Genomic DNA, 21,876 nt, shown 5'->3' with positions numbered 1-21,876 from the left:
ATATATATATATATATTTTTTTTTTTTTTACAAAAGCGGCCCTTCTTGTACAACTTTTGTTACAGTTTTTTGCATTTTACAGTTTTGGTGCAGTTCGTATATAGAATAGATGTTAACTTTTAATTTATATCAATGTTAAAATATTTCTCAAGTGTAAGATTTCTGGAAAAAAAAGAAGAAGAAAGAATACGGCGACTGATATGCCTCCACCGTAATGCATGGTTCTCCCAGTGGGTCTATAGTACGTCTTGACAATGTGTGACGACAGTTTCGATACTCTGCAAAATATTAAAATGACATGTTTGTCACATTTGTGTTGATTGTTTACTTTCCTTGAACTAGGTTTAATTGGATGAATGGCAATATTTAAGAGAGCATGTACTGTATTTGGTGATTTGAGGATTTGTGCTTGACGTTTGGCCCTTTTATGAGTCTTTATGCATTGGGTAATTTCCAAGGTATGAAGAAAAAGTGTAATTTAGGTATTAAAGAGTAAAATTTTAGCATCTTAATATGGCTTTTGACCCTTGACCCTATAAAATTCCCAGGGAAATCTCTATCAGGCAGGACATGCATAAATATGTACTAAGCTTAATCATGATACCTTGAGCCACTTCCAAGATATGAAGGAAGAAGTGAAATTTAGCATTTTCACTTGACCTTCGACCTTTTGGCAAAAGCCTCTCCAAGTGAATCTCTATTGGGTAATATATGTACATGTAAACACTAAGTTTCAAGACAAATCATGCAAGCATTGCACGGATATGAGATGAGGGAAATAGTAAAATTTCCAGGAGTTGACCTTGACCTTTGATCCTTGACCTTTGCCCACATGATCCCCAAATTCCCAAGATAATAACTGCCAGTCAGTACCACAGAATTCTACACATGTAGAGTTCTATGGTCAGTACATGCATATGTACTAAGTTTTATGAAGATACCTTGAACCATTTCCAAGATATGGAGGGAAAAGGTGAAATTTTAACATATTTACTTGACCTTTGACATTTCCCCTTGACCTCATGGCTCGAAACTTTCTCTAGAGAATCCTAATCAGGGAGTACATGTTACTTAATATACTCTGTCTCAAGAAAATACCTTCAGGAATTGCATAGATGGGGGGGGGGGATAGTTAAATTGTGAGCATTTGATCTTGACCTGTGACCTTGGCCATGTGCACCCGAAAGTTGATAGGTACAACTTCACCCACTCATACATAATAACAGCCAAGTTTCATCAGGATACTTCATACTTGTTTTGCCTTTTTTTTTAGTTACGCTGTCTACAAAATTGATAACGGATGGAAGGACAGAAGTACGGACAGGCGAACAGACAACCTGAAAAAAAAAAAACAAAAAAACATAATGCCTTCCACGATACTTACTGGCGGAGGAATTAAAAAAAAAGTTTCTCCATCTTTTAGTACTCGCTAGAGAAAAATATCAGTGTCCTTCAGAAAGGGACAAAATCAACAAATAAACTTAGTTATTTCTGTGAATTCATTAAAGATTATCTTTTCATGAGAATCATGTTGTCTTCACATGATAACGTCTGTCAGCATCTGATATTCTTGAATGAAGCATCTTTGCTGTGTTCTAGAGTCATCTGATGTTTGAAATGAACTATATACGACATTTAAACTACCTATGATCGACGTGATACTCTCATTGACATAAGGTGACTTAACAATTTCTGCTGGGTTGATGTCTTACTTGGCTATGTATATATTGGTCTTGGTTGGTTGACGTGGTTTCCCTTCTGACATTTCAATTGCAAAATGGACACTTGTTCTAATATATCGGACATTTGAGCTAAAAAACAAACAAACCTATAATTTCGAAAAGACGTGATGCGGAAACATGCAAGTTATACTCATTTCAGCTGACATATGATAGGCCAACTCATATAACATATATATAATGATACTTGTAGTCCGCGTGTTGGTACCAGTAGAGAAAAGATGACGAAGTAGAGTGGTAATGCATTTTGACAGTCCAACAGTGCTATTTATTCAGACCAAATTTTCGACGAATACATTCGTCTTCCTCAGGGTCGAATTGTCATTGTCGACCCTGAGGAAGATGAATGTATTATTTGAAAATTTGCTGTGAATAAATAGCACTGTTGGACTGTCAAAATGCATTGCCACTCTACTTCATCATCTTTTCTACACACACACACATATATATATATGTACTGTATATATATATATATATATATATATATATATATATATATATATATACACACAAAAATACTAGATGTTACAAAAAACATTTCCCACTTTTGATCCTTAATAGGTCGAAAACTATGTATCAGATAACGCTGTCATTGATACGAGTACATGTAATAACTGAATACTGTACAATTTAGTTGAAGGTGATTTAAATAAAAAAGCATAAATCAGTTTCATTAAATCTATGATTAATTTCGAAGTTAACTTCCAGATTTTGGCCAAATTTGAGCCCTCTGTACAAAATTGAACTGACATAGGAACCGATGATGTGTATGTGAGTGTGTGCTTACAATGACCCTTAACAATAGACATGAATACCACGAATACCACATTTTCAGAGCTCTGCTGACTAGGCTTCTGGACTCTTGCTCCAAGGCACATGAATGCTTTATCAATAATTCATGATGGATCATCCTGGGCACTGCTAGTCTGAATTCAGGGTAAAGGGTAAAATGCATTCTCATGAAAAACGTAAGCACATGATTTCATGTGCTTGCATACACTACATTTCAGCATGAATGAAGACTAGCTGTGATAGTGGAATTTCTCATGAATATGTAATAGAGCATTCAAACCATGGCTATTGTTCAGGACCATTGACTGGGTGTTAACCATACACTCCCATACACACCAATTGCCCCCTAAATCGGAACTCAAAAAATAAATCTTGAACCTAATGAAATTGAATTAGGGTTTCACTTTTGAATTACCTCCTAAAATTTTTTTAACACTATTCAGTTATTCCTCATAATTATCAATGTCAGTGTTATCTGAGATATAGTTTTTGAACTATTAAGGATCAAAAGTGGGAAAGTTTTTTGTAACACCTATATAGTACAATGTATGCATAAGCAGCTTGCCATGCAGAGCCAACTGGTACATAGGCACCAGCCATAAATTAAAAATGTCTTCATTCATCACAAAAAAAAAATACAAAAAGAATGACAGTAGTAAAATTTTATTGATCTGTTTTACGTAATAAAATAGTTTAATATCAAATGAAATAATTCCACATGAATTCTTCGGCGTAAAATTAACATACATGTACATTAAAACAAATGTGAACTATACAAACACTTTCTCTGAATGTGAGTTAAACATCGCCTGTTGCCCAACCCATTTTTTTTTCTTTTCAAATACAGTACGGTCAAAACTGTCTACAGAGGCTACCCAAGGGAAACAAAACAATGGCCATTATAGATAGGTGACCACTGTAGACAGTGTCATTAAAATGGTCTTTCACCCAAGGGAAATTGTTTTTGGTGGCTGTATGCAGCAGGTAGCCACTAAATATAGGTAACCACTAAGGCAGGTTTGACTGTAATTTTTTTTTTATGTTCTTTGTTGTTCCAATACGAACTGTAATATGAGGAATGTTCGCATGCATTTTAATTTTGCGAATTTTGCAAGAGCCAAGATTCACAAATTTAAAATGCACATGAAAGTTCTTGTCTACACTATATACATTGAATGTTACAGGCAACTCACGAAAATTTCATGCCGCGAAAAAGGCTGTTGGCTCTAATTCACGAAAATTTCATGCCGCGAAAATACTGTATTGTGTTTTGTAATTGTAATTCGTACAATTCAATAGAAAGTCAGGCAATCCACAGGTAAAGTAAATTGTACTCTTAAAAAAATGTGTGTGTAGAAATACATCCTGTCTACCAGGAGATATGCCCCCTCCACATGAAAAAAGCTGCCCAACCAAAGAGAGAAACAAACAACAATAACAGCAGCATCAAAACTGACAATTACTCAACCCACAAGCACAGCCTAAGGTTGAATGTTCATGTAGCTGATGAAAAAAAAAAAAACAGCTGAAAATTTGAAGTAACTTCCTGATGGTAGAATCCCTGCAGAAAAGAAGACAATGGTTTATGTATTTTTGTGTTTAGAATTTTATGATGAAAAAGCAGCGGGGATGTGAAAATGTGCAGAATCAGAGGCATGTAGTAACTTCTGGACATTTGTATTGTCTGTCAGAACATTATCTAACAAGGCATTCTCTGATTACTTCACACTATGATGGCTTACTCATGGTCACATGACATTACAACATTCCTACTCTAACTACGACTGTGCAAAAAGAAAAGTATTACATACATTTTATGGCATTCATCACCATTTCTTTTTCTTTTACTTGCCAAGAAAGATGTGCTGTAATAAACATCCCTTGGAAAGAGGAAAGAAGACATTATCCCTCAATGAATGTGTGATATTGCATTTACAGGAGAAACTAGTAGCTCCCCTCTAAAGTGGTCACATGAGGAGTCATGTGACAGACACAGCAGTCACATGACAAAGACAGGTACACCTGCATCAGTAGGAAGTGGTTGTAGCACGTTGATTCCCGAGCCTCATTATGTTACTACATTTGTAGTACAGTTCAGTGTATTATGGCCAAGTGCATGGATGCCAACATTCTAAACAGCACTGAGGGCTGAAAAGGTGTACTTTTGGCACAAAAACAGCATTTTGCCTTTCCTGCAATGGATATGTGTAGTAATATAATTTGGAAAAACAGCATTTTCCATAGAACCTGCAGTAGTCTTGGCAACAAACAGTACAAAATTCTACAAAAAAGTAACAGCTGGCATCTCTGCACATGTCATAACGTACACTGCATTTGGTCACTGAAAACGCAAAGAATGAGAACAAAGGAGTAAAGATGTACCCTATAATAAAATTCTTCTGTCTTGGAAAGAGAGACTCCCACAACCTTAAGAGTAACACACAGTTTGCTAAATCTTAAACAGGCATGCAGCTGCTCAGATCATTTCATTCTTTTTTTTTTACATGAAATTTGAACTTGACAGCCGTGCACATAAATATGTTTTTTCTAGGTTAATGAATACAGTCATGAACAGCTACTTAAATTTTCTTTCACCATCATGGAAAAAGAAAAAAAAACAACTATCTCTCTTGATTATTGCTGTAGATTACATATGTAGTATAAAATGCATGAAAACAACATTCAATTTTCATATCATTACATTTCCTACAATAAGAACCCAGGTGTGAGAACTCGTTGAGACTGCCCTCCCCATCCCCCTGCCAAAGAAAAGTAGATTTATTTGTTATATAAAGCATCCAAAAGGTTTTTATAGTATTAAGTTACCATTTATTCTATCAAACTGCAAGTATACAAATTAATGCACATACAAGGCACTAACTTATGCACAGTAAAACTATCTACACTCTGATGCATAAATCTTCACTCATAGAAAAGTGGGGTGTCACTCCACACCACAAAAGACTTTCACTTGCACCCCTCATTACCTAAGAATGGCCTGAGATTGAATTGGGCACTCGAGCAAATACTTGAAACCATCCTTAAACACTTCCTCTCAAATTCTTATCCAGTTCAGCAGTTTTAACTTATATTGTTTTGTACTTGTAAGCACAATAGGAACCTATCATCACATTTATTTCAACCATGCTAAATTTTGAGAAAATCAGTTTTGAAGTTTGTATGCAACCTACCATGCAGGAGATAAAGCATTCAAACACTATGATCTCAATTCACAAAGGTAGTTTAGATCTAATTCATGGAATATGCACATTTTTACTGTTCAACTGTAATCCTGAATGCATGCCAACAGGTGCATGTGTGTGCCGTTTTTGGACCACAGACTAAATCTAAACCAAAGATTTGACTCTAACTGCCTAGAGTTGGGCCCATTGGGTCCATTCAAAAACCCACAGCAACTTGCTTCACAAGAGAAAAATTATAAAAAGTGTAGCATTTCAGGCACATGGAAGTACAGTCCAACCTCTGTTATCCGGCCACGTCAGGACCAATGCCCGTCCATATAAGTGGTTTGGCCAGATATGGGAGAAACAATGCTTGTGAACATGTATACATGTACCTGTCGACCCAGTGGTACATACAGTTAAGTAGGTAGTGTGCACAGCAATAGCGGTGTAATCTGTGCAAACCAACTTAAAATCATCATGCATCTATTTCGCAAATTGAAACATTCAAATGTATAATTTCACAACATGCATCTGTAGGGAATATCAAGGTAAATTGTGTGAGTGTTGTAGGAGTTTTTCAATGAGTTTGAAATCACTTTATTTTTGTCTTCACACATGAATACGAGCAGATGGTAGCGAAATCCTCATAAGAGATGGCCAGATAATCGAGGTTGGACCGTACAAAGCTACCACAGCTATGAGGAATGTGTAAACATGAAAACTTTTTTTGAACTAATCCTGAAATTTTTTACTGCTATTTCTTCTTTTGTCTCTTCTCCAAGCCCGGCGTTGTCTGAGTACTGGAAGACTTCATCTTGCTTGGATTCGTCCTTTTTCTTCGCTCTGTCCGGCTAGGGGTGGACGTACCAGCTGCATCATGAAAGAGAGAGAGATCGAATGGGTGGGAGGGCATTGGCCCCTCCTGATTCCAAATAGCAGAAATAGAACAGCGTCAAACTTTAATCACTTCAACCATCATTAAAGAACTAAAGCACAATTTTGTTCCAATGTTATCTCTCCAACTCTTGAAAGGCCGTGGTGGCTGGTGGCCCTGGTGGCCCAGGGCCATCAAAGGTTGATGTCAGGCCACCAAAAATGAAAAAATTATATCTTTTGGTGGCCCGATTGGGCAACTAAGTTTGAAATTGGCCTGTTATGTTTCCCTTTTATTTAAGGCTGTATCTCACCAATGGAAACGTCTCCGCGACATCTCCAACTTATCAGTCGCAGCAGTTGCGAAGACGTCTCCAACATAACAAGGAAAAGTAGAAATTACGCGGTGCGTAATATATGTCCCCGCCGGAAGTAGCATTTAGTAGCAAAATGTACAATATAGGTAAAAAGATCAAGGTCAAAGGTCAAAATTCTATGTAGAAGTTTTGAAACCCTCACCTAGTGCCATCACATAAAGCAAACGGAATCGAAATCGGGTTAGAAATGGCGAAGGAGTAGCATTTTGTAGCCAATGTACAATATAGGTAAAAAATCAAGGTCAAAGGTCCAAGAAGTCAAAGGTCAAAATTCTGTGTAGAAGTTTTGAAGCCCTCACCTAGTGCCATCACATAAAGCAAACAGAATCGAAATTGGGTTAGAAATGGCGAAGTAGTAGCATTTGGTAGCAAAATGTACAATACAGGCCAAAAATCAAGGTCAGAGGTCAAAGAAGTCCAAGTCAAAATTCTGTGTAGAAGTTTTGAAGCCCTCACCTAGTGCCATCACTTAAAGCAAACGGAATTGAAATCGGGTTACAAATGACGAAGGAGTAGCATTTTGTAGCAAAATGTACAATATAGGTCAAAAATCAAGGTCAAAGGTCAAGGAAGTCAAAGGTCAAAATTCTGTGTAGAAGTTTTGAAGCCCTCACCTAGTGCCATCACATAAAGCAAACAGAATCAAAATCGGGTTAGAAATGGCGAAGGAGTAGCGTTTTGTAGGCAATGTACAATATAGGTCAAAAATCAAGGTCAAAGGTCAAAGAAGTCAAAGGTCAAAATTCTGTGTAGAAGTTTTGAAGCCCTCACCTAGTGCCATCATATAAAGCAAACGGAATCAAAATCGGGTTAGAAATGGCGAAGGAGTAGCATTTTGAAGCAAAATGTACAATATAGGTCAAAGGTCAAGGTCAAAGGTCACAACTGAAATTCTGTATAGAAGTTTCAAAGCTCCCATGTAGTGCTATCATATAAAGCAAACAGAATCAAAATCGGGTTAGAAATGGCGAAGGAGTAGCATTTTGAACATTTTGATCACACACGGAAGCACGGACGGACGGACAGACGGACAGACGGACAGACGGACAGACGGACACACACACGTACGGAGCCCGTTTCATAGTCCCCTGCTCGAACTCGTTCGGCGGGGACAAAAATGGCTTGCGGTCTCACCAAGGAGATGTCTCTGAGACGAGTTATGGCAGGTGTAAAAAAAATTCAAATATGAGGGAGCCATTGCAGGATCACCTGACTTGATCTAGGCAGGATGTCAGCACGCAGCCCCCCCCCCCCCCAAAAAAAAAAAAAAAAAAAAAATTGAACATGTTTAAATTTCTTGCGACTAATTGGAGACTCCGTAATTTTCAGGAGACGTCTCCATTTTCAGGAGATGTCTTGGAGACGTCACGGAGATGTCTCTGCAACTAGCAAACTCTGGAGTCGCGAACTAGTTTCAAGCCTGGTGAGATACCCCCTTTAGCACCGCTACACTTCTTTTTCAAGCCACCAATATTTCCCCTTTAATTCTAAGTGTTCAGCCCTGCCATAGAATTAGTATCTGGGTATGCACACACTTATACACACACACACATACACACCATTAGCTGCTGTATAGTGAAAGTTTTGTGTCTCTCTGGATTTCTTTACCTCCTGCCACATTCTTTGGAGCTACACCTTTTCCAGTCTTCCCCGATGCCATATGTGACGACCTCGTGCCACCGCTCGCTGCCTTGGCTGCAAAAGCACACATGATCAAGAAATTGTTCAACAGCCTATTTGACCACAACCCCAAATGCCCAGTACTGTCTTGTAAATGACTTGGTGTTACTGGTATCACAGATGACAAGTGAAATATCATCAGAAAATTCAACACATTCTCACTTGTCTCAGGGGTGGATCCAGGAATTCTGTAAAGGGGAGGCGCCTTTGCGAAATGAAAGGGGGGGCACAAGAACACCACCCTATTTTTTTTTCCTTTTGTTTTCACCAAAAATAACTGATCCGCCACTGCTTTTCTGGCATAATATTAGAAGACTTGCTTCTCTCACAAGGGAGAGGGAATAACATCACCCTTAACGTAAGTCATAAATCAAGGGAACATATACAAGTCCTTTTCCAAAACAAAAACAAAATGGGATTTTGTGAAATGCTCTTTATATTACCTTCACTTGTTCTACGCATGATGACATCACAAAGTGAAATAGTCTTCTCATTTAGCGATGGCAGCACTGAAACTTAACAAATTTATTACTTTTAGGTGGATAGTTAGATTTCTGTCTAACTTTCACTGATGTATTCTACAAATACTGTATTGCTGTATTCACTCAATTCACACATATGTTAAAGGTGAACTTGTCATTTAAATACAATAAAACGGAGATCTTAGGACACATACTTCATCCGTAAAAACAAACAAACAAACAAACACACACAAATAAAAAAAAAAACATGTGCATTAGTCTTTGATTTTTTATTTTTGTGGATGCATGGGGGGGGTGAGAAGATATCTTGTCATTTCTTTGACAAGTTTAATCTGTGAAAGCATAATTACATATGATTCAAAAAGATAATGGCAGTCTTACCCGAAGTTTTCTTCGGAGCTACTGTCTTTCTGGCAGGAGAGGGCGCGGCACCAGCCGGGCCTGCCGCATCACCCCTTGACTGTTTCCTGGCCCTGGTTTGAGATGTATCCTCCTTGGAGGGTTCCCTCTTTTTCTTTGCCGCGGCGGGCGCTTTTCGCGATTGGGCCCTCCCCCGGCCAGGAGACTGTGGAGCTCCATTCACAGCGGCCGACTGCGCCGCGCCAAAGTCAAAACAGGACCCTTCCTTGAAACCCTCCCTCTTCAGGACCTGCCGGCACAGCTTGCGCAGCTTGTTGTAGTCGGGTTCGGCCTCGTAACCCAGGTCAAAGGCGTGCTGGAAAAAGTCCCTGAGTTCAGCTGAGACCACAAGACGATGCAAAGTACATAAAGCAAGATGGAAGAGAAGTGCATGATGAGCTCCTGGGCGCCACAAGAGCTCTGGCTGGAAATCCAGCCATACTTCCAATGTTTTTGGTATGGTGTTTCCCCACAGTGAATATAAAAGTGATTGTGTCATAGTGACAGAGAAATCACAAAAGTGTGACACTCTTGAGGAAGCCCTGTTTACCTAACATGAAAGCATACATAGTTCCTAAGCAGCTGTAAATCACTTAGGGCATATATTGCCAGCAACAAACAACCTGCTGCATTGTTTTATTCCAAGTCACAACACAGAGATACAAAAACGTCCTTGAAACGAGCATTCTCAATAGCTGTATGTACAGCTACTTACAATTTGTAGCTTCATGATGCGGGTTCCATGAATCACTAATGGAAGGATAGTATGGTACTTAAACTTTGAGTCAGGGAAAAGATTTGTGGCAGTTCAAGTTATCTCAGGTCCGTATAGACAAGCTATAAACCAGAGAGGTTACGTAGCTTTTGAAATAGCAAAGAGTGGCTAAAAATTTTGTGGGTGACACATTATTTTCTCTAGCGACAACTGCTCCGGTCTTATTTTCTCCAAGGACTTTATAGGGTTAGGGTTTTGATAGGTTTTTAGGTCTAGTTTGATGTGAGAATTAGGATTAGGGTTATACAATGTATTTGTGGATAGAATTTATGTCTGGCGTAGCATGCAGATACATTGTATTTCATGGGAGCAATTGTTGCAGGAGCAAATGTCATGGAACCCACAAATGGAGTGACAGCAATAGACCGGAATAGAGAATACGACTAGATGACTTACCTGGGTATGATGCACCTGCAAAACAGGTCTCCAGGAGGCTTCTTATATCCTTAGAGTATCTGCAAAGAGTCAATGTGACCAGTGTAAGAGTCAAGCTGGCAATGACAGACACATTCCACAATAGACAGAGTCATATCTGCCCCCAATAATATTAAAGTGAGCAGGTACGAGAAGGCTACATAATTCATTGTGTGCCCAGAAGAATGATTAAAAAGCATGCTATTCAAGGAAGGTGTGCCTGAAAGGACGATGCGTGTATGAACGGGAGGCGCATATTATATTAATGGGGCTTGCCAGCATTTGCATCATTTTTCTTCTTTCCGGCATGTGACAAATTTATTGGAAATTTAACACCAATGAAGAACAATGCAATGTTGGAACATGACTTGGTTGTACAAGGAATCACTGACAGCAGTCAGTCATATTTTCAGCATTTACAGCCAGGATTTATGCAGAGGTAGATAGATACATAGATATAGATTGATATAGATATATAGATAGATAGATAGATAGATAGATAGATAGATAGATAGATAGATAGATAGATAGATAGATAGATAAATAAATAAATGAATAAATAAACAAATAAATAAATAAATAAATAAATAAATAAACAAATAAATAAATAGAGTGAGAAAGAGGGAGGAGGTTTGCCCTGTAAGGAAGAGCTTAAGCGTTTGCTTTCACTTCAAAGTGACTAGAAAATGGAAAGTGAAGCACTCACTTCCCTTTTTGAGTCATGACGTAGTTCAGATCAGTGAGTTTGTCCTCCCATGGCAGCTTGGCACACAACCACTGCAGCATCACGTAGGCCAGAATCTGAATATCGCCACGGCGAGATGGGGCTGGAATTAATGGAAAAGGAGGAAAAGGTTTTGGGAGAATGGATTGTCGTCCTTTTAGCTGTGACTTCCATACATTACGTTCATAAACATAACACAATAAATCAGCACGCACAATGAGAGCATTCAGGCATTTGAAAATGTCAGTACTAGTAAGATTTGACAGCATATTTCTTTCAGTCATCATGGAAACCATGTATGTTACCTGTGAACTTTTATGCACAGGTAACCATGAATAAATCATTATCATTCTATGAGTCAGAAAAAAGGGTTGACTTGTTCCAAGTGCATACCTTACCAATCCAGGACAGCAACTTTTTCCAATGCATCGCTGCACAAATCAAATTCTACGCATCATGTTTGTGGTAAAACATTCAGCATGTGCTAAACAAATAGCCTGCATTAAAGTTATAAAGTCTAACTTGATGTGACTTGCAAACTGCCACTGTACAATGCTACACATTCCAAAGTCACAGCAAACTCATGAACGTCTTGTTTTTCATGGAGACTACTACAGTTATGAACCACTGTTCCCTAAATATTGTCACAACAGAGGTCTGTATATGAAGGTCTTTACTGTACAAAACATAATGATCTAAAACTGATTACAGTAAGAGAAGCTATTTTTTCCTATTTCCAAAGGGGTAATAAAAAGAACTCTTATGGACACTGTTGTGAGGTCTGGTTATTTGCTATATCAATAATCTTTTTTTTTTTTCTTCTAATTCAAAGAAAGGAAAAAATCATTGCTTCATAGTTATTTCCAGAGATTTGGGCACTAAGATGTGACTTGTCACATGTTACTGTATGTTTATACCCTGCACTCACTGCAACGTCAACAGGATAGAATAGCTGATATGAAACACGTGTGCTTATTTTCCAATAACATCTACACAAAGAACAAATAGCCTGCATTAAAGTTATAAAGTCTAACTTGTACTCACAGAATGGGCCTACACTTCACTGCCTAGTTTATATCTGGGAAATATCTGTTGAAGATTTGAGAGTTTCTTGCACTTGTGACTAAATATACAAAAATGCACGCCTGCACAGTCAACTGGAGCTATTAATTCATCATGAATATGAGCTCCTTTGCAACATCAAATTGCACCTTATTTCATACAAAAGCACGTATAGTTCTCTTAATGAAGAGATGATTTTCACTTGCAGTATTCTGCCCCACATACCCTTATCCTGTCAAATGATCATCATTTCAGATCACAGTCTTTTCAGATGAAACATGTTTTTAATGCTTGTTCTCAAGTGAGACGTTGAACAGCAAATCTTAATTCAACCTTGCATTGACCAATCTCAAAGAATGCATGTCAGTTTCTCTTGTTCCTTTTAATGCTTTTGTCTCTACACAACGAATAACACACTTTATGGTAACAGCGCGACGCTGACATACCAACTCCTTTGTGGGCATCAATGCTAGTAAACTCTGGTGTACCGTTGTGACCCTTCCGAGGGTCTTCCTTATAATCTTTGTGTTTTCCTTCGGGCCTGAAGCGGCTCGCCAGACCAAAGTCAACGAGGAACACCTGGGTGAGAGGATACCAGGAAAAGTAAAAAGTATCATACAATAAAATGTATCAATTCATAGAAAAAAAAAAAACAACCTGTGTTAATAGAAAGATAATAATAATGATAATGAATAACATTTATATAGCGTTAATACTGATGTTTCTAAGCACATCGATCCGGGAAAAAAAAAAAAAAATAATAATTTTTTTTTAAAAGTATGACATTAAAATAAAATACAGCAATATGTAAATATAAGTATTATGATAAAGATCTTTCATTACAAACAGCTGTTAATAAACTGTTACTATGTTAACCATGTTAACCCGTTAATTGTAGCTGGGGGGGGGGGGGGCACCTTGGAGGCTCATCTCTGGATTTTTTCCCCCCACTCTCTTGCAATAGCCTCTTCTTTCACCTTCCATCTTTCAAAACTTTCTTCTTTGTAATCTTCTGCGCATTTTGATTCCAAGTCTGTCGGGGGTTGGGCACACAGTTTGGGTGGCAGATTGCCATCACTGGTCACATGTCTACCAAATCATGCATTTCAGACATTTTGTAATTTGTTTTGCTATGCAAAGTGAGATGTCCACTTCTCCAATTTCATAAATCCTGGTGCAAATTGTGATAATCCCATCAAATGCTTCACAAATTACTATGAGGATCAATGACTATGAGACTATGACATAAGATACTTAGGCACGACCACATTTGTGATGATTTCCATCAATTTTGCCACAAGTGTGAATTTGTGGATGCACATGGATACTGAGAAATGGTTAGACAAATGAATTGAAGCTGGTAATGATAGATAAAAAAACAAATATTACTGTGTTAGAAAACTGGGTATTTGTTCTCACTTTGTTTTGGTCTCTGCCATCCAAGCCAAGGAGTAGATTCGCACTCTTGATGTCTGCATGGGCATATTCACGGCAGTGTAAGTACTCCAGGGAGTCAAGCTGGAATGCAAAGTGACAGAAAGTAAGAACATCGGGTTAAAAGAAGAAAAAAATAGAACAATAAAAATAAGTAAACACAGAGGAACAAAGAGAGAGAAAATAGAAGCATAACTTACTGACATCATAGCTGCATGATCAGGACAACTAATTCTGAAGTGCTTAGGAATGCAGTATTAGTTTGGTTGATTTAGTGGTGGTCAGACATAAACACGAAAACTCTCACTTGGTGTTCAAACTGTTTCCATTTTACTTCTTTGGATGGTAAAATTACCAAGCGTATCATATGCAGTGAACTTGAACATTGAAGTTACAATAACAACCACAGGTACACAACATGTTTCTACATATCCTATCATTTACATTTCACTGTGAACCAATGACATCATGATGTCATTTACTGTACATTCCTATCAATAACATCGTTTCCATGAAAACACATGGTATTCTACAATGTAAGATGCAATACAGTGTAGGTTCTTAGTTTTTGTTTGTTGTTGATGTTCCTCACCACCTTAACATCTTTTTCATAAATAGGCATACTCTTACAAAGCCACTATCTTAATATCCCTATAAATGTGCATTTAAATAAGTGGTGTTCAAAATGCATCTTTAATGGAGGGGGCAAGGGAAGGGAGAGAGGAGTTGGGGAGAAATAGAAGAAGAAGAAGAAGAAGAAGAAGGCAAATAGAAGGAGAGGAAGAGGAGAAGAAGAAGGAGGAGGAGGAGATGGAGGGGGAGGGGAGATGACATGGCATTTCTGACCTTAAATCTGTGGAAGATCTTACCACAAGTCTAACAAAGGTAAGAATAGAGGAACCAACCACTGGTCTACAAATTGAGGTGAAGCAGCGTAACTATGCCCTTGTGTTATAGGATTTACTATCTTCATTCACAATATCTAAATATGATTCTTTGACAGCATACTAAAAATGCAAAAGTCATTTCAGCGTAATAATGTGGAATCGTTTGACTGCTCATTAATCATATCAACCAATGCAGCATTTGTGATTACAGAGATTTGACTATCAGGAAAGTGCATTAACATTCCTATTTTGTACTTGATGTTCCAAATTTTCATTTTACTTTGGTTTGCTGCAAGCATGTCTAGGTTAATTCAGGTAATAAATGGTGCCATTTCAAAAACCTGTTCTACCAAAAAAGGAAAGAAAGAAAGAAATGGCTCCTAATACAAAAGACCCCATATTTTTTAAACAAGACATATTGTAAATAGATAGTGACCAATCATGGCGGGGGGGGGGGGGGGGGGGGGGGGGGGGAATAAATGAGTTTGGCCAAGTAGTTCCAACTTGCAGGTTAAAGAAAACTGTAAACTGCCATTGTAACAAAGAAACATATCATTTGATTTCAAAGCCTGACTTTGGAACAACACAAGGAGTCAAGAATGACTCACGGTATATTTAATCAAGTGTATGCCTGCACACCTATCCTTGTAGAAAAAAAAAAAGGGAGGTGCATGCCTATAGCTTTTAACCAGAACGATCTTCTCTGGAGCAAATTGGGTTATCTGGTTGTCAATTATATCCCTTCATCAGAGCAGAAGAAGCAGAAGCTTTTAATATAAATCATTAATACATCTCGATGCTTTTAATCACACATGTCCACTAATGTAATAGCATACTTATTCCGTCTCTCTGGCCGAGTCTTGGTTACAAGAAAGTATTTGGGCAAAAAACAATACTCTTCTAAGGATCAACTCACAATCTGCAGGGCCAGGGCGAACACTGTCTTTGGCTTGAACCTCTTGCTGGCGGCCAGGTACCTCTTCCAGATGTCTTCCCCGAAACGTTGCATCACCAGGAAGCGATACTTGACATCCCCATGCTGATGGGAGCCGCTTCCACAGAGCTTGGGCACACCAAGGTGGGACAACTTTTGCTTTTTCTGCCAGGCATCGACTGCATTTGAATTTATACATAGACAAGATGAATGTGTTGCTTTCATAACTAGGGTCATGCGAACCATTTGAAACATTATTCCAACCGATTTGTACACCTTGACCCTAGAGGTGATTCTTGCCACATTTCATTAGAATTAGACCATGGGTTTGAAAGAAGAAGTCAAACTTGTGAAAAGTCTACAGTCACACACAATACACATGATAATAACTGACAATCTATTTCCAGCTTGTCTTTGACGTTTTGGGACTTCACTAATATTCAAATTTGTTAGGTTTGGGGTCATACATGTTGTAGCTCAGAGCTGTGTAAAGTTCCTAAGAGCACACCACAATATTGCAAGAGCAAAGGCTATCAGAGAAAGTGCACTGACCTTTGACCTTGTCAGACTTAACCAATATCAGAACTTGACTGGCATCCTGGGTGATGTACCTGTGGTATGAGTTTTGTGGTTTTTGCTTAAAGCTGTGGAAAGTTATTGAGAGGATACCTCAATACTGTGACAGCCGGGCCTTACAGGAAAAAGTCAATCAACATTTTGACCTTTGAACTGTGGGAATTCACCAATATTCGAACTTGAGCAGCACTTTTAGGTGATGTAATGTACCTGTAATGTGAGTTTGGTGGTCAGAGCTCAGAGCCGTGGAAAGTCTTTGACAATACACCACAATACTATGTAGTTCAGTGCTTATTAGGTAAATTTCATTTACCATTTGACCTTTGACCTTGTGGGACTTCACCAACATTCAAACTTGACTGTCATCTTTAGGTAAAGTACCTGATTTGGGGGTTAAGACCTTTTCTATTCTATATTTCTCCTGTTGTTTGAAACTCAGGCAAGGGATTTTATGAAGATTTAATACCTTGCTCCGGTTGGGCAACTCTCTGGTAACAGTGCAGCTCGGTAAATAGAGGGCCATTTTCATGCGGTTCCTGAAAAAAAAAAAATTAAAGTGTTTTTGACGAGGTAAAGAACAGCCAACTGGTGCACAGAACAAACATATAACACAGTTCCTGTGGCCCTTCAAATCAAATAGACATTTAATGCTCAATCATCCATGTGAACAAGTTGGAAGGGAATACAACTGAAAAAAAAAAAAAAACATACTGCTGGGTGACTAATTAAGCAGAGAATAAACAGCCCAGAAAGTTTTTTTTCTTTTTAGAACCAAAGCATTGTCAATATTGTGATATTCTACCTGTGCTTGTGATGCTGCCACTTATCAGCTATCAGAGATGTTGTGTCTCAAGAACACTCTCAGTTTACATTTTGTTTCTATGATCACAAATTCTACTCAAAAGAAATTTCCTTTTCTTTCCAAAAGCTTTGATCTTCTAAATCTCCCTATATCCACAACATAAGAACTAAATGTGTGCTTCTGGAATACACATGCCTACAGAAAATGCTCTTGACAATGAATGTTGATAAAGCTGCAAGAAGATAATATTTTAAATTAAAAACATTTTCAGTATCACTGATTGGATGACACATATAGAAAAATCATAATAAAAATTGTACAAAATACTCACAATTTTCACAACATAGGGGGCATCAGCACTGACTTTTCCTGCACGATTGACATCAGCTGTGAAAGAGAATATGCGAGAAAATTTGTTGATTATGTGGCGCTGATCATTTCTGCTTTATTCATCTCTGCAGGTGAAGCCATCATATCATCACTCTAAAAAAAAAAAGTGTCTCATCCAGTTAAGAAAATTAAAACGAAACACTTTAATGATATACAGATATAGACGGCTTTTCACACCATTGTTGATATCACTGCCCCACCTGAGAGATCTCAACCTCAATGCTATGACCCTTGCATTGAGTTGAGATTCATAAGGGTAATGATATCAACAATGCACTGAATAAAGGCAGTCTGTATATGTTTCATATACCGGAAAGAATCAAATGAAATTTTACTCCCTCGATCTCAACTGTGCTAGCCAGTTCACTTTAATATCAGGCACTACCCTAGTAGACATTTGCATTGGAATTGCACCAGACAAGGGTCATCTCTCCTGCTACAGAAACTAAGCATTTACAGTATTATGCACCATGTACAAATGTATGTATCAAAAGTGGGTAATTTAGCATTATGGTGTGGTTTAGTACTATTGGGCTAATTGGTTGCTACGAAGCTGCAGACAATTATTGGATTTATGCCCCCGATTTCAAAGAGAACCAAGGATTCATCAAAAGAGGTATATACATGTATAATTAACACATCATCATAGTTACAGATGTATAGTCAGTGACATAAAGAGATAGGAATATATTTAAAGGTGGTAATTAAATGCACTACCTCTGTAAATGAGTCCAAATCCTCCTTCCCCGATAGGGCCTCCAAGCTTCCACTCTTTCTTCCTGGTGTCCTTCAGAACTTCTCCTTCTGGGAGAGGCTTGGGCATTTGGTATGCCCTCTTGCGGCCTGCAGTACATTTATCCAATCACAAGACAAAATAGAAAGCTGATGGAGATACATGTACATTAGTAACGTAAATATCAACACTTCCTTGGATGATATTTCCCAAATGCTCCTGATGTGTGTCTCTCAGTTTTGTCACTACCTGAGCTGTTTTATGACTTACTAGAATGTACACTATAACCGAAGAAAATCCCAAAGCAAAAACAAAAGCCCTACACAACAAATGAAAAAGAAGGGAAAAAAAAACCAGAGTTTGAAGACCAGTAGACATATTGACTATCAATGCAGAACAATGACGAAGACTACTCTAATGGGCACTGAAATAATGAAACAAAAAATTGTAAATGATGCTAGTTTCCATAATTATAATTTGACTAGAACAGGTTAAACACTGAAATGCACACCAATATTGCTTTATTGTTTGTTTGTGTTTATGTTTGTGTGTGTGTGCGTGTGCAAAGTGTATGACTAGAATACATATGTATATAATGTAGCCCTACAGAGGTCCATAAATGTGTAATACATGGCAATCTTTTACTCACAAAGAATGATTGCAAACAAATTCAAACAATTAGGGAAACTGACCAGAAATATGTCTGAAAATGAGCAAAGAAAATGGAATCCATTATCTTTGCTTATTTTCATTCAGAGTATCCTTGGCCTTGCATTACTGCAAATCATAATTAAATTTCTTTGTCGCTTGATCCTAGACTTTTGTTGTTTTAACCCGTTGAGGACGAGTCCCGAGTATACTCGGGCAGGTGTCTATGGGAAATACATGTTGTAGCAAAATCAAACCGTCCTCAACGGGTTAACAAGATGACAAAGGAAAGGGAAAAAAGGCAAAAAATTATATAGAGCAGCAATTATATAAAGGAAATATTAACATCTAAAAATTTGTCATTCTCTGACGCCATTTGCAATAAGTTAAACGTGGTATTTGAAGTGACATCACACCCTAAGCAAAAAGAAGAAAAGAAAAATAAAGAAAACAATGGATCATAATTAAATTGTATATTAAAACCACTACACAGAGTACATTCAAGGTACAATGTAGGTATAGTGAGGTGCCCGCACCTCGCCAGGGGCCCGAATACCGTCACCCTATCTAAAATTGTTATGAGCGCACTGAACAGTAATTTATGCCTGGGACAGTGTCACTTGGCAGGACTACCACAATCAAGCAAATTATGGTGAAAACCGAAGAGTTTTTCGCGAAAATCTGAAATTTTATTAGGAATACGTGTTATAAGTATCATTACGGTCATCCGCACGCATCTTTTACGTGTATGTCTATGGGAGCATCACGTTCGCACGCACACGTCTTTTACTTGCTTTGTCTAGACTATGGGAGTGCGGGTGACGAGTTGCGGGCCCCTTCCTTAGCGCAAAACTATTCCGCATCGTTCGCGTTTGACGACAATAGCTGCAAATTTCCGGTATCGATCAGTGAACTTGTGATTCTATTGGAATCTCCAGCATTTTTCCTGTATGTGAGTGGGATTTCATAGAATTTCAGTGACAAACTGTGATTCAAATATGCATAGACATTAACTATGACGAGGTGCGGGTCACCCAAGTATACACTGTATATTAAATATTATACAGCACAGACAGTCACCTTTGGGAGGCATGGTGCCCTGTGTTCCTTCTGTAGGGTGGATGGCACAAACTCCAGTGACAGTGTAACTTTATCAGTCTCACTGCTGCTTCAACTTCAAGCTTCAGGTGCCGAGGTGGTGATGCTGGACTGTGGCTTGCACTGACTTTTGTTGTTGCACTTCTTGAAGTTGAACTGGATAATAGACACGTAAAGCCAGATTAACCTGTTTCTTAGATTAGTAATTACATGGACATCTAACGTTAAGACCTAAAGTCAAGAAATGTAAATTTGTAATTGTTGAAAAAAAAAATTAATGTTTTGGGTTTGTATTAGAAGTGCATCAAATACACGACCATTAAAATTTTAATTAAAATCTTGTTAAATGTTAGTAGATCTAGACCAGTTCGGGAAACCCACTCACAAGGGGGGCCCCTCCTTATAAGTAACCCGTCCCCCTTATAAGTAACCCCGTCCCCCTTATAAGTAACCCCCGGGGCACCCCTTATAAGGAGTCTCCACGCTTTTTTGCAATGCAACGCGAAAATGAAAGGACTGCGGCAATCCGCTTGATTATGTCCATAAAGCTTCACAAGTTTCCTAGTTACTCACGAAATTTGAGCAAAATCGGTTTGAGGCATCATATCTAAAATCATGGATTTAAATGCGATGTCCAACGACCCATGCGAATGCTGAAATGCGAGCGATTACTGGCGTGAGTGTCGCCAGGCGCGGCGGCGCGGCAATGCTTGAGTGCAGACGTGGCGACTGAGTACGGAGACTCTCTCGTACTCAGTCGCCACGTCTGCACTCAAGCATTGCCGCGCCGCCGCGCCTGGCGACACTCGCGCCAGTAATCGCTCGCATTTCAGCATTCGCAAGGGTCGTTTGACATCGCATTTAAATCCATGATTTTAGATATGATGCCTCAAACCGATTTTGCTCAAATTTCGTGAGTAACTAGGAAACTTGTGAAGCTTTATGGACATAATCAAGCGAATTGCCGCAGTCCTTTCATTTTCGCGTTGCATTGCAAAAAAGCGTGGAGACTCCTTATAAGGGGTGCCCCGGGGGTTACTTATAAGGGGGACGGGGTTACTTATAAGGGGGACGGGTTACTTATAAGGAGGGGCCCCCCTTGTGAGTGGGTTTCCCGAACTGAGACTGCAGTTGTACCAGCCGGCAAGGAAGTGTAACTGAGCCAGAAATCATACATGATATAGCCACTGAGTCAGTCAATGTATACAGCCTTAAAGGATTCTCCTGTAACATTTAGTCTTTAAATTATCCACTTTTTATAATGGTATTCTTCTACACGCTACACCATAACTAAATTGTCAATCATCACATTCATTTACATTCACAGTCACACGAAGCAAAAAGTGTCGGTGTCAACTAAATTTATTGACCCACAGTTGATGTGATTGACTGACCTAAAGTTTTAAATGTAGCGTTAAACTAATTCAACTGTCGTCAGAGCAACATTCTACTACAAATGTACTCACAATTAACCAGAGACGTCTAGAAGGTCTGCAGGCTTCGAGTCAGAATGAAAGAGGTTATCCGGACCCTTCAATTATATTGGGTTGAATAAAGAGCTGGCTAGCTAACTGTGCATTTGTAACACATCCACAGAACCGGACTAGGCCTATGCAATCTGCTGGGCATTCCCTTGTCGTCGACGCCGCGCCGCGGTATTTATCAGCGAGGATGTCAACTTTCCCTCAGCACTGTTTTTTACATAGCGCGCCTTCTTTCGCTGACCTAATAAAACAGGATAATCAGCGTTCATGACTACAGTAAGGGTGCTCGAATGAAGGAGCCATCGAATAAAGTGCTTGTTTCATTGCAGATTGTCAAGTCGTCAGTTATTTTTCGGGGAGAATTTGATGCACAGATCGTGTGACTGTT

At 38.6% G+C, this 21,876-nt stretch overlaps 1 protein-coding gene across 1 annotated transcript; it reads right to left on the bottom strand.

The window, feature by feature from the left end:
* Positions 1 to 5,986: 5,986 nt before the first annotated feature.
* On the bottom strand, positions 5,987 to 20,154 carry LOC139718202 (serine/threonine-protein kinase VRK1-like). Its single transcript, XM_071629682.1, has 12 exons — positions 19,987 to 20,154; positions 18,243 to 18,368; positions 17,467 to 17,522; positions 16,800 to 16,869; positions 15,740 to 15,936; positions 13,922 to 14,020; positions 12,949 to 13,081; positions 11,423 to 11,543; positions 10,699 to 10,757; positions 9,510 to 9,866; positions 8,575 to 8,661; positions 5,987 to 6,586 (listed from the first exon to the last, which is right to left on the bottom strand). Exons 1-12 carry the CDS (start codon positions 19,997 to 19,999, stop codon positions 6,471 to 6,473), a joined length of 1,434 nt encoding a protein of 477 aa, XP_071485783.1. The 5' UTR covers positions 20,000 to 20,154; the 3' UTR covers positions 5,987 to 6,470.
* Between the last annotated feature and the right edge of the window lie 1,722 nt (positions 20,155 to 21,876).

The sequence above is a fragment of the Diadema antillarum genome, unplaced genomic scaffold, assembly GCF_040938485.1.
Source record: "Diadema antillarum isolate AM-2024a unplaced genomic scaffold, OU_Dant_1.0 scf00000091, whole genome shotgun sequence".
Lineage (NCBI taxonomy): Eukaryota > Metazoa > Echinodermata > Echinoidea > Diadematoida > Diadematidae > Diadema > Diadema antillarum.
Note: the sequence above shows the minus strand (reverse complement) of the source record. Positions and strands in the feature narration are given on the sequence as shown.

Bases quoted from the DNA above. Each gene is read 5' to 3' on its own strand.
- LOC139718202 (XM_071629682.1), bottom strand. The intron at 13,082-13,921 runs GTGAGAACAAAT...CCTCTCACCCAG, and splicing joins ATGGCAGAGACCAAAACAAA to GTGTTCCTCGTTGACTTTGG. The intron at 6,587-8,574 runs GTAAAGAAATCC...TTCATGATGCAG, and splicing joins TCCAAAGAATGTGGCAGGAG to CTGGTACGTCCACCCCTAGC.